The sequence below is a fragment of the Eupeodes corollae genome, chromosome 2 (genome assembly GCF_945859685.1).
Source record: "Eupeodes corollae chromosome 2, idEupCoro1.1, whole genome shotgun sequence".
NCBI classification, from domain to species: domain Eukaryota; kingdom Metazoa; phylum Arthropoda; class Insecta; order Diptera; family Syrphidae; genus Eupeodes; species Eupeodes corollae.
Genome location: NC_079148.1, coordinates 83,834,456 through 83,848,373, shown reverse-complemented (window position 1 = coordinate 83,848,373; position 13,918 = coordinate 83,834,456). Strand labels below are relative to the sequence as shown.

The 13,918-nt window shown below is 33.4% G+C and overlaps 1 protein-coding gene across 1 annotated transcript; it reads left to right on the top strand.

The window, feature by feature from the left end:
- Window positions 1-282: 282 nt before the first annotated feature.
- LOC129947456 (putative nuclease HARBI1) lies at window positions 283-1,331 on the top strand. Its single transcript, XM_056058017.1, has 2 exons — window positions 283-487; window positions 543-1,331. Exons 1-2 carry the CDS (start codon window positions 424-426, stop codon window positions 917-919), a joined length of 441 nt encoding a protein of 146 aa, XP_055913992.1. The 5' UTR covers window positions 283-423; the 3' UTR covers window positions 920-1,331.
- Window positions 1,332-13,918: the final 12,587 nt, after the last annotated feature.

The window sequence follows — 13,918 nt, the reverse complement described above, 5'->3', positions numbered from 1 at the left end:
CCAAAAAGGAGTTGGACAAGACGTACTGCTTGGAATGGCACAACCAACAGTCTCAAACGTTTTGTCTGAAACTCTTAAAACTCTTGAGAGAAAGTTGTGCCCAAAAATGATAAATTTTAAAATGAATGAACAGGAAAAGCTAGAAGCAAAAACAGCATTCTATGAAAATAGTGGTTTTCCTGGGGTTATAATGTGCGTTGATGAAACGCATGTAAGCATTATTTGTCCTACAACAAATGAACACCATTTTTACATCAGAAAAGGATATGATAGCTTAAATGTAATGGTGCTGAGTATATTCGTGTAAAATAAGGTCATTTTTAAATTATTTAAATTATTTTACAGGCCTGTGACCACAAAATAAGGATAACTTGCGTTAATCCCAGTTACGGGGGAAGTTCTCATGACTCTGTTGTGTGGTCAATGAGTAAAGAGAGAGCTTTTATGGAAGAACAATTTAGACATGGGGATAGCAGCAAGATTCTCGGTAACAAATAACTGAAACTCAATATTGTCAAACGTAAAATTTTTGTTCGATTTAGGTGACGCTGGTTATGCCTTAGAGCCATGGATGATGACACCGTACAGGGCAGCTGCAAGTGGAAGTCGTGAAGTGAATTTAAACACAGTTCACTCCAAGTGTCGAAACGTAATTGAACGATGTTTTGGCCTGCTGAAGAGAAGGTTTAGATGCATTTTGCAATCTAGACAGTTGCATTATCGTCCGGAGAAGGCTGCACGCATTGTAAATGTATGTGCTACGTTGCACAATGTGTGTATAAAATTTAATACCCCGTTGGATGAAGAATTTCAATCACAAGTCATGGATGATGTCTCAGACTTAGTTTCCACATCTGAAGCAAATAATTATTCCAATATTTCAAAACAAATAAGAAATCGAATAAAAGATAGCTTGTAAATAAAGTAAAAATATTTGTTTATTAATTAAAAAAAATCACATTCGATGTTTTAAAGTATATAGGTATCCTAATTAAAAATAAAATAAAAATAAAAACGCAATTCAATTGCTAAAAAAAACAACATTCTGGTTGTTCATCACCTTTGACATTTTGACTAGAAATGCTTCGATTAGGACTTGAATCCTCATTGGAGTGATATGCACTCGTGTCCATTTGTTCGGGACGATTTTCCTCCTGGCACCCATATGAAGACACATTCATCCCAGTCTCACATGCCTTCAAATCAAGAAGCTTTATTATGTCTTCTTCAAGGGGAGAGAACGCGTGTTGAGTATTTGGCCCATCACCTGTTCCACGGATGCATTTGGTGTTGTGACGAAGTTTTCTTCTTATGTTGTATTTGAAATCCTTCCAAACCTAAAAAAAAATCATAGCATGATAGGGTTAAAAGTAGTACCCGTGGCATGATGGTTAGTGCGTTGGACTGTCATGCAAGGAGTCTTGGGTTCAATCCCTGCCTGTTCCAGCTTAATTTAAAAAATTAATTTTCGCGGGTACTGCCTCTTGCGAGGAATTGACAAATCCTTCAAGAGTAATTCTTGTCATGAAAAAGTGCTTTCTCAAACTAGCCGTTCGGATTCGGCCTTAAATTGTAGGTCCCTTCCATTCCTGACAACAGTACTCGCACACAGGAATGGTTGAGAGTTGTAAGTCACTAGGCCCTGGTTCAAAAACGGACTGTTGCGCCACCCCATTTCATTTCATGATAGGGTTAAAAGAACAAAATGTATGCATACTTTCTTCCCGCTTTCAACATTTTTTCGAGGGGGTCCTAGGCTATTTAAAACTTTTGAAATATTGTCCCACAGTTCATTTGTTTTAGCCCGATATTCAGGACCGACGCACACTGGGGCCGGTTGTATGGAGAGCGTGCTCAAAACTCTGTATCTATGGGATTCGTTTCAAAAATGGGTGTTTAGTTAATAAAAAGGAAATACAATTCATTAATAAACCAATATTTTTCTTAATTCATTTAAAAAAAAAGGTATATGTACATATTTTACAAAGTGTAGCTTTACGTAGTAGATAAAGAAAGGTTTAAGTTTTAACGTTCTTCTTCTAATAAATCCACAACTTCAATGTCGAACGATTTTCTATTTACAACAGGTAATGAGCGCATAAGACTCATAAGTGGATCAGATGAGATAAATAAACGATTAAAAATATCAGTAATGTTATCTATTCTGGATGTCTTTCTACTAAAATATTCCCTGTATGCTTTAAAGTCCTTGTTCCTGGCCTCTTGTGCCTCTTCGCTAAGCATACCAATTGGTAACAAAGCGTTATTGATAATTTCAGACCCATGAATAAGGATTTTGTGTACAGTTGGGGTCATTGGCATCCACGGATATAATTCTACATATAATCGACCAGTGTCTTGGCAGTAATTTTTGAACTTTTCAGAGTTGATACTAAAGCCGCTTGATATGGCTTGTAGTATCATATAAAATCGTCTGATAAGCTCCGGATTCACTCCTGTTACTTTTGCAGACGTTTCATAATTTTGAAAAAACTTTCGAGCTACGTTTCCGTCATTGCTATTTCCGAAACCAGGCTTTGGTTTGTCTACAATGAGAGACATTTGGCTCTTGAATTCTGTCTGTATTCTATTTTTATTTTCTTCAACGATTAATTTATTTTTTTTACTGACACGCCAAGAAGCTATTGGTAATTTGTATGCAAGATGCAATATACACTCAAAAGTTCTAATCCATAAGTGTAGTACAGAAATGCCAAATGACAAGTAATCACTTTGTGTCTGTTTTTGACCAACTAGTTCAAGATTATTGAAGTCTTTTGACGTTGCACCACATAAATAGCATCTGAGTGTCGAATTTGTATCAGTTAAGGAATTGCATATTTTTCCATCAACCATGGTAAATATGGGTTTGTGATTTACTTCATATGAATTTCCATTTAAATAAACTATTGAACTTATTAAGTTCCTGATTTCGCCATCAATTTTCTCTTTTTTTTCCTTAACAAGTTCATCTGTTTCTTTTGCGTATTCAAGATTAATGGGCCTGCAAAATCTGGGTGAGGAAGGTCTGGGGTTTTGCCACAAGACAACTGGCATCTCATTCGATTTATTTAACACTAACCGTAAAGGTACTAGGGACGTTAAAAACATATATTTGTCATCAGAAAATTCAGATATAAACTTTTGTTTGTACTGCGTATGGCTGGAACTTCCATCAAACCCCCATTTTGAAATTAAAACAATCTCGTCAGATGGATTTACAGTGCGTAATTCGAAAATATTTTGCTGAGAATTAAGTAACCGATTAGCTGTGTGATCAAGCAGCGACTGAAGAGACACCTCAGCTTTAGTTTCACTAACAGAAACATTATTAGGATAGCATAAAGACTTTTCTGCCTGAATCATTTTATATGATGGAAACAGATCTTTTGCAAAGTTCCTGATGGTGTCATATTGCTTTCTTGACAGTTGAGCTTCAATAATCATTGAAAGTGCTTCTCGTGGCGACAATTTTTTTATTTTTGAATTAATATTTAAATCAAGGCAATCTTTTGCGTAGGTATGTGACTCTGCAACTTTCTTAATAACTTCTGCTTCTTGACTTTTACCTGAAGCCCTGAAAGACATCTGAGCAGCAAAAGCCAAGACATTTGCAGGAATCTCAGAACGCAAACTAGCCGTTTTTCTACGTTTAGTTTGATCACTGCACTCCTCAAAATCTAACGTACGTCTTCCCATCCCCACCCTAGGAACACATGATTTTTTGAACACACAACTCTGTTCCAACCAACTTTTTTCATTTGCTACAAGTCGTTCATTGTGCTTAGAATACTTTATCCACTTACTACGTAGCTGGGTCTTGAAGTTTCGGAGCTCCGTTTTAATTTTGTTTCTATTTTCATTAGGACAAGCCGTTATTTCCATAACAAAGTCAACAATGTGATCAAATTTTTTACCGAAATCTTTGTCATTACTATTTATAAATTTGTCCACTAAAACTTTTTTTTTAAGAAATTTCTAATGAAGAATCTGAAAAAAAAAAGATTTTTTTCAACCTCCACATCTTCGTTTCTTATAGAATTAATTAAAAAACTTCCAATTGCAACAGAGGCTTTTACTTCTATCTTTTATTTCTACTAAAAGAACATCTATATGATAAGTCTACATACTCAGTTTCAAAAGCCTCTATTGCAAATTATAAAAAAAAATGTTTTAAACATTTTATATGGATATTTTCATTTTTTATTTTTTTTCCTCGAGTTTTATTATTTATGTTAATATTAATACTCTTTACTTATATACTGACCTTGATTAATCGATGACATTTTTTTCTTTTTTTTTAAAACCACTGAAACTTGTTTTTTTTTTTACTTTTAATTGACCGATTAGAGCACAAAAGATTTTTTTATTTACCAAAACACAACTTAACCGCTTGTTTTCTAGCACCCTACTCCCTCGCCGACCTTCAAAGTTTTACAGATTAATAGAAAATTATGCTAACTGTGCAACAAAAAAAAAATTGCAGGATACCGTTATTCTCAATTTTGCATTTTGAGCACGCTCTTCATACAAATGGCCCCAGTGTGCGACGAGTGCTCCCGTTGCAATGCCATTATTTTTTTTTCATAAACTCGGCGAGAGCCAAAAATTGATGTCGATTTGTTTTCTTGTTTTTATCGTTCCTTGAATGAATTTTAAAAAGCTAACTCACATTTTTAAATTAAAACAAAGAAATAATCCACGAAATCGAACAATGAATACAAATAAACACTCTTTCGCCTGTGAATCCGCCAAAAAAAAAGCTATCGGATTCAACTCGCCAACAAACATTATGACATTTCAAACTCGCCTTCGAATTCTTTAATTGGTCGAATTCAAAACGAAGAAGGCGAAAGTGAAAGCAATAATTGAAAAATGGCAAACTCGCTAGCAAAACGATTCGCCGCGAACCTCATAATCAGGCCCAGCTTGGTGTAATAACAGATGTTCATGAACCCACTTCGATTGTTCTAGTAGAAAAGGCAGATAAAGAACTCAGAGTCTGCCTTGATCCTAGAAATTTAAATAAATAGTTTGCCCGCATTTTGAGATGCCTGATTTTGAATACATTCGTTCCCAGCTGGCATGTTCTAAGTTCTTTAGCCTTTTTGATGCAAATTCAGGATTCTGGATGTTAGAATTAGACAAAGAAAGTTTTTTTCTTTGTACTTTCAACACTCCTTTTGGAAGAAAACGTTTTTTAATGCATGGAAAGACGAGAGAAGAGTATAATAATAATTTAAGACTAGTTTTAGAAAGAACAAAACAGTTAGGACTCAAACTAAATAAAAACAAATGCAAAATAGGGGTTTCTAAAATCAAATATTTAGGGCACATTTTCGAACCTGAAGGTATATCGTCGGATCCTTTAAAGATAAAAGCTATCCAGAGCATGACTACGCCATCGTGTGTTAAAGACCTACAGAGATTTTTAGGCATGGTAAATTATCTTGGTGCTTACATTCAAAACTTATCAGCAGAAACGTTAAATCTATGTAAGATCGCTTCTTAAAAAAGACATTGACTGGCAGTGGACTAGTTCACATCAAAAAGAGTTTGAAAAAATTAAAGATTTACTTTGTAAGTCACCTTTATTATGTCATTTTGATCCTAAAAAGCCAATAACACTTTCAGTTGACTCTTCCAAAGATGCGATGGGAGCGGTGATTTTGCATTAAAAAAGCCCTATAGCCTATGCATCTACAACATTAACTGAAACTCAACAAAATTATTCCCAGATTGAAAAGGAACTATTGGCAATATACATATTTCGGCTGCAATAGGTTTCACAGATATCTGTATGGTCAAGCGTTTACGGTTGAAACAGACAAACCACTCATATCGATTTTTAAAAAAAAAAGTTTATGTAAAGTTTCTCCTAGGCTTCAAAGAATTCTTCTTAAGCTTCAAATCTATGTTTTAAACGTTATTTATGTCCCAGTAAAAAAAATGTATGTTGCAGACACTTTATCAAGAGCATGCTGTGTTAATGATTCCGAATTTAAAAAAAGCTCTGATGAGGATAATGTACATGTAAATTCGATATTATCAAATTTGTCAGTAACAGAGACAAAATTGAAAGAAATAAAAAGAAAAACGAATGATGATGTTGCTTTGAAAATCGTCAAAGAATATTGTTTGAAAGGATGGCCTTATTTCCATATGAGGGGAGAAATAACGGTAATTAATGCTTTTATTTTTAAAAACAAAAGTCTTATCATACCTAAATCTATGAGAAGAGATATTTTAAATAAAATTCATGAGGTCATTTCGGCATTAAAAGATGTTTGAATCAAAATAGAGACGTTGTTTATTGGCCAAATATTTACAACGACATAAAAAATATTGTCCTTAGTTGCAAAACATGAGGTAAATATAGACCATCAAATCCAAAAATGCCTCTTACTCCTCATCTACCAACAAATCTTCCATGGGAAAAGTTAGCTGTTGATCTTTTTCATTGGAAAAACGAAGTTTATCTATTAACTGTAGATTACTACTCTAAATATGTAGAGGTTGCTAATTTAAAGAAAAACTCTACATAAGTAAAAACATTATAAACCATCTCAAATCTTTCTTTGCTAGGCATAGTATACCTAAAATTTTAATGTCCGATAATGGAGCATCTTTCAATTCAATTGAATATAAAAACTTTTTATCTGCTTGGAATATTGAGTATTTAACCTCCAGTCCTTATTACCCTAAGTCTAATGGTTTAACAGAACGATCTGTTAAAACAATTAAAAATATTTTTAAAAAGTGTTATGAATCAAATATTGATCCTTATATAGGTCTTTTACAGTACAGAAACACACCCAAAGGCATGTTCGAATCTCCGTCTAGATTATTATGTCAAGAAATCTCAGATCTAATATAAACGAAACAAAAACTCACAGCAAAAACGTAAAAAAATATAATGAAAAAATTAAAAAATACTACGACGTATATTCAAAGATATTACCTAAAGTTGCTCTTGGTGATGGAGTTCTTTTTAAACGAAAACCTAAATCGTATATAGTTGAAGATCTCTCCGATGATCGATCCGAAACGCAACCATAGGTATAGACGAAATAGGGAGCATATAGTTTTAAAAAATCAGTCTCATGATAATAAATCAATTGAAGGTTTCCACTCGGATAGTACCAGTAAGCAATCAAATACAAGTAGTATAACTCCAGAATGTTCTGACAAATGATCTTCGTCAGTTGAAACTTCAGATACTAAATGTAAAAGTTCAAATTATAAAACTCAAAGAGGAAGGGAAGTTATAAAGCCGAAAAGATATCCTTTGTAAAAAAAAAAAGTTGAAGTGTAAATGAATGAACATAAAACAATTAATCGAATTCTTAATTTTTGTTAAAAAAAAAAATAATAAATATATTTTATTTATGTTTTTATATTATACATTTTTTATATAATAAAAAGGGAGAAGTTGTGAGAAGATACCATATGAAGTTAAGAAGTATAGTTCTTATTATAGGTTTAGTATATAAGTTTAGTATATAAGAGAAATGTCATAGTTTTAAGTTATATTATATTGATGAATAAATCAGTCTTAAAACAACTCTCATCTTCACACTATAATACCACCTTGGCGGCAGCGTCAAACACCAAACGAAGTTTTCCTTCTTTATGAGAATCGCGTACACAGAAATATGGTAGGTACCATGTTCTTGGACATCTGACTTCAGCCTCAGCATCGGATAACTTACGTGCATATCCTTTCTTTATGTAACCTTTAATGATGGCCTCATATTTGGCGGCATAAGATGGATCTTTTTTCAAGATATTTGGACAGCTGCAGGTCGTTTTTTGGCCAGTGGCAAGCTATCCGGAAAAACTATTTCATCCGATTTCCATAGAAGTCCAGTTTCGAAACTATTCGGCAATCTATTGGTAGTGGCTTCTAACAATTAATCGTCTGGCTCTTCCATCATCTCGAGATTCCGGAATATTATTCATTGGGACAGGATCAATCTTCTCTTGTAGAAAGTAATCGGTGACTAATTATGACAGCTCATCTTGATTGTTGTCTTCATCGGTTATTTGAAAGATATAATTGTCTTTATCCAAATCTCGATCCAATGAACCATACACTACCCATCCCAGTTAAGTTTCAACCGCTATTAGTCCTTCAGGTTTGCATAGTACTGGCGCGCTACCGATGATCAACCCCCAATTGTCCAACCCAATTAAGATTTGTAAAATAAATAGGTTTTCAAAAATGTCACCCCTTTTGTTCGTGGCTGGTGAGCCCCAGAGTGTACTCCATGCATTTATGTCACCACCAAGAATCACTAGAAAGTCTTCTTGAAATATATAAAGTTCCAAAAAAGTAGATTATTTTGTTTTAAATTACTTTCAACTGTCTGTACATAGCTACTGAAACAGAACTGTGACAAAAATATATACTCTTTACGAAGGCGAGAATACAAAGAGAAATCTAATTGACTTTTTGTTAATTGATATGTTTTAAAAATCTTATTTTTATAATTGTTTAACTTTCGCAAAATAGCATTTGACCAAGGAGAAGGATGTGATTGTTTGATTAATTATCGAGGAACAGAGAAATCCAAAACTCTTTTAAAATTATTTATAAATATATAAAATTCATTAATTTGTCAATTCAAATCACGAAATTGATTATTATATTTAAATTTATTAAAATTTCTAAAATAGATTTAAAATGAATTGAAAGAGCAACATGGTGAATGAAATTTAAAAACAAAGGTATACATACACTCTGAAACTTCAGTTTCAATATCATCACTTACAAAAACTTAAGTCAAGTAATCAAGTTGAGAACAAAACATAATTGATTTAAGTTAAAAGCAAATAGAGAATTAATGAGCTCAAACTCTTTTTTAGAAAACAGAACAAAAGGTAAAACTTTGTTTTCACTTTGCATTCACCGAGTATCACCCAAATTAAAATCTCTTATTACACAAACAGCATTCAAATCATTAGACAAATTGAATACTACGTTTTCAATAAGTTGAAAGTGAAGATTCAAGTGGAATATAATATCATGAAAAAGCCACGTCTCAACAAAAGCATAATTATCATACTCTGAGAGATCAACTAAATCAATAAGGCTATTGAGTTTTCTTCTCATTCCACCCATGTTTTGATAATAAATGGTCATGGTTAGTTTTGTTTTTATAGTTCAGTTTATTGCTTCCTGTGCTGGATCTGAATCCACAGATCCCGGTAGTTTGGTATTCATCTCGATTTTGAAATGTTTTTCGAGATAAATTCCCTAACAATTGTATTTTTAGGCCAATTAGAATCAATGAATTCTAATTTAAGGTTGTTAGTTGGAATTCCAACTTTAAAATTAAAATATGTCAAATCAGTTGCATCTTTCTTAGACAGTTTAAAGCATTTAACATCTCCGTTAACTAAGCACATTTTAAGCATTATTTACATTAGCGCGACCAACGAACGGCGAATGAATTACAAAATAGAAAGACATATTTCCAAACAAATTCTTAACAAAATGATAGCAATCTAGTTTCTACTTGATTTGTGATGCATACTTTTGCTCATAGAGGAAATATATTATCTAGAGTCCCGACTTAATGAGTTTGCTCTCTTTCGGCCTACAAACTAAATTTATGCCCGTTAGCATAAGCATGTGTTAGTTCTCCCGTGCATTTCTTATGGGAAAATCCAGATTCTATGTAGTTGTTATGGGCTTTTGGTGAAGTTTGCACAATTAGGGGTATCAATAGAGGTATCAATTTGACTATAACCTTATGTAGATCAAATTCCATCATTTTGATTGTCATTTATCAACAATCACCTTAGCCGATTCCACCCCTGATTTCTTCAGGGAAATTGCTTCCTGCATTATGGTATGTTATTGGCAGTATCTAAAATAAAACACAGACTATAAAATAAATCGATTATTGTTGCACCTCCTTCGCTACAATTTGACTTACTTTTTATTCAATGAAGTGAACTTGTAAATACTCTTTTCATTATAAAGGTTTTTAGTCTGAAAAATATCAAATTATATTAAATATCAAAACAATTAACAAAAACTTACTTTAAAAATCTGAAACCCATTGTTTTGTTTTGCAAACTTGATTGTCATTTTTGACAGGTCACAAAAATTCCATACGTTTCTTTTTAGCCCAATCATCCATTTTGCTTTTTTTTCTCCACTCACATGTATTCATCGATAGCGAATTTGAGAGAGTCCACCTCGAATTTGAGAGAGTTCACCTCGAATAAACTTTGAGGGTGTTTCAGGTAGGACTCTAGATAATATATTTCCTCTATGCTTGAGCCTAACATCAATTCACCACAGCTAACATCAATTCACCACCCTCTAAAGTCAATTCACCACGAAAATAAAGTAGAGTGATGAGAAATTCTTAGGACATTAGCTATTGCATTTTTTTGGGAAATGTACGATAACTCAGGTGACAAAGTTTATTGACGGATTTGTATAGAACAGTTAAAAACAATTATTTTTTAGCATGGGAGCGGTGTCTATTATCCCCATTAAGGCGTAGAGGGAAATTTAAAAAAAAATATGTACGTTAAATGGAAAAAATAATGGTAATACTTACAACTAAGTTTTATACATTTTTTTAAAGCCAACACTTTTGTCTATTAGCTTGTTTTTAAATCAAGTCAAAACTATGCAAATTAGAATAGTTCGTTGAGATATTATATTTTTTAATAAATAGTTATTAATCCGATCATCTCAGATGCCAACTTAAGACTAAAATGGAAAAACGATTTTTGCTGTAAACTGTCATCAAATATGGTTAAACAACGATCTTATTGTTTCTTATAGAAGAATCACTTATTAGGAAAACAACATGTTCCTACGTGATTGTATTGAAATGTAACATAATATTTTATATCATATTTTATGATCGAGAGGATTGTGCTTATTGCTTATTATTATATTTGGGTTCATATTTTCTAACTACTAATGGAACAGACGTGTGTTAATTTGTATAGTTTTTGAAAAAAATTGTTTTAAATTCAACATTTGGGCAAAAAAAAGGTCTGAAGTGTAATTTTTAAAACTTTTAGATAATCTACTATTGTTTTTAGAATTCATTGTTCATATGTATTTGTTTTTAATCAAAAACTGAAAACTAGATGATTTTATGTCTTCTTGTTCTTGAGAAAGTTACCAAAAAAATATATTTTAATTGAATTATTTGTTTCATTACTTGAGTATTTATGTATGTAGCCTTATTTTTATAGTAATAATCCAATATGGATTAAGGTATACCCAGGATAATTTCTTTTTCTTAAATCATGCTTATTTAAATGCAAAAGAAACTTTGGCTAGAAGAAGAAGTGGCAAGAAATTGTTAATTTATAACTTCAATATAAGTTTAGTTTTTCAAAAAAAAAAAAATAATAAGAGTGTGACATCACCTCAACATCACACATAACATAACTGTTATTTCTTCAGGTGAGTTTGAAAACGTCAACAAAAATTCCAATTTACAAATTTAATTTCATACAAATCTTCTCGCCCAAGAGTAAAATCAATTTGTCACACTACATCGTTGGATACTTTCACTATTTTGGATGTATAACAGCGGTATTGGCCAATACCGAGGCATTCGTAAGGAGTTTGTGATTCACAACACTGTAGCAAGTTCAGTAAAAGATATTTTATCGTTTCAGATAATCATTCTCAATAAATTTGCTGATTCAGGTCACAGCAATACAAGTCGAACAAGATTTTAGTCAATCTGCGTAAGGATGCCGCTGGCAAAACAGTCACCTCATGTCACAAGGTGGATTCTTTGGGCTCAACTTTCCATTACCGCAGTACGAATTTCGACTCGCGTTTTTTTTTTATAGTTGATAGATATGTGCAAATAAAGTTTTAGAGTGAGGAAACATTAATTTCTACTTTTAATTAATTTTCAAAGTTCACATACAAAACACACAAAAATGGTTGATTTTGACATTTCTTCCCTGTTTTTTGTTCAGTGTTGCCATACTTGTTTTTTTTTTTTATTTCTTTGATTTAGTGCTCAAATGCAAAAAGTACTTCGCATATACCCAAATAATACTTTTTGTTCCAACGCTTGGTCGCGTTATATTTTTTTTAATTAAAAAATGCTTATAAATTTTTGATAGGAAAATACGAACATTTTAACTCACTTGGACGTGTTCTTATAAGTTTTTTTTTCTAAAAAGTGTGAATGCAACTTATTCACACTTTAAGGATTCCAGGAAGGTATAAACCATTCCTGTAGGTAAATTATTCTACCAAGGACACGACCAAATGAATTCCAATATTTGCATTTCTAAACATTTTTGATAGGAAAATACGAACTTTGGAACTCATTGAACTTGATCAACAGTGGACTTTTCTCGTCTAAAACAACACTGATAAGGACCTATCAGGTTATTACGGCAGAGAAGATTTTGCAAGCGATGTTCCGACATTCCTCATCAAAGGAGTTCCTTGTTGATGGTTGCTTGAAACCCAGCACGTCAGAGGCGGCCTCATTGATTGCATCTTGGCAATGTTGCACTGTTTCTCGATTGTGTTGGCGGCAGATAACGTCGAGAGTGGTTACTTGTAACTCGGTTGGAGAAGGATTTGGCGATCTCTTGCGATTTTACTCGCTCGACGTTGTATTTCATCCCAGCATCTCCCTGTTCTGCCTTGGGTTTAAAAAACCCGAATACCTTGGCCACCACGAGGTAGTGGTCCGAGTCGATGTAAGCTCCTCGGAAAGCTCGGACATCCATGATGCTGTAAGAGTGTCTTTCGTTGATCGCAATATGGTCAATCTGGTTGACGGTTGATTGATCTGGAGAACTCCAAGTTCCTTTGTGGATGTTGAAGTATGGAAAACGCGTACTGGCTACCATGACGTTTTACCCCGCAGCAAAATCGATGAGCCTGAATCCATTATCGGAGCGTTGTCGTGAAGGCTGTTCTTCCTGATTATTCCAACAAAGATATCTTCCCTTCCTAGCTTGGCATTAAAATCGCCCACGACAATTTTAATACCGTTGTATTTACTCTTAAGCCTAGTACATACTTGTGAACCATCTCGTGAACCCATACAAATTTCAGTTTTTGGTTCACCCGTGAACTTGCTCGTGAAGCTGAGTGGAGAACAAAGTGGAGAGTTTTCGTTCACGGGCAATTCACGTGCAAAATGTACGGGAACTGTTGGTGAAGCTTTGACATTTGGTTTCCGCATTTTAAAGTTTGTGGCTGCTTGCGCGTTGTTCTAAAAAAAAAGTTAAAATGGTGTCATATGAAATAGAATACCTATTTGAAGATACAACTGATGAAGTTGACGATGTTCGCCTCTCAAAAACAGCATTTTATGTCTTTATTAGAGTGTTTTTGAAACGTCAAATGTTCACAACGTGTACTCACAAGTGTGTACCAGTGAGCAATGTCAAAAGTTCACTTTCTCCACTAGCGAACGTTCTGTTCACGAGGAAGTATGTACTAGGCTTTACATGCCATCATCATTACCTATCACTACTACTTTCAGTTTTGTTCATTCTATTATAGAAAATTGGAAGTTGTGGAGAGTTGAGTTGAGTACCTATAGAAAAATAATTATGTGTATGTGTATTATAGTTTGAAGAGTGTGGCTGATGCTGTTATTTTATGTGACAAGACTGCTTGAGATTGAGAGTCGGTTAATTGAGTTCAAGAGAGATTATTGGAAGGTGTGGTTATGGGAGAGTTTTTACATATTGCTTGTATGCTCGAGTGCAACGTGGTGATCCAGATGGCGAAGAGGAGAGATCTATAGTTTCTTTTTTTTAAAGGAAAGGGTTGTATTTTTTCCTTTTATTTGGTTGGGTTTCCAGCTCAGGCTTGGGCCATTAAGCAGTTATTAGCTTAAGTAGTAAAAAGCACGGATTAAGTTCTAGGGCTGTGAGGCATTAGTAC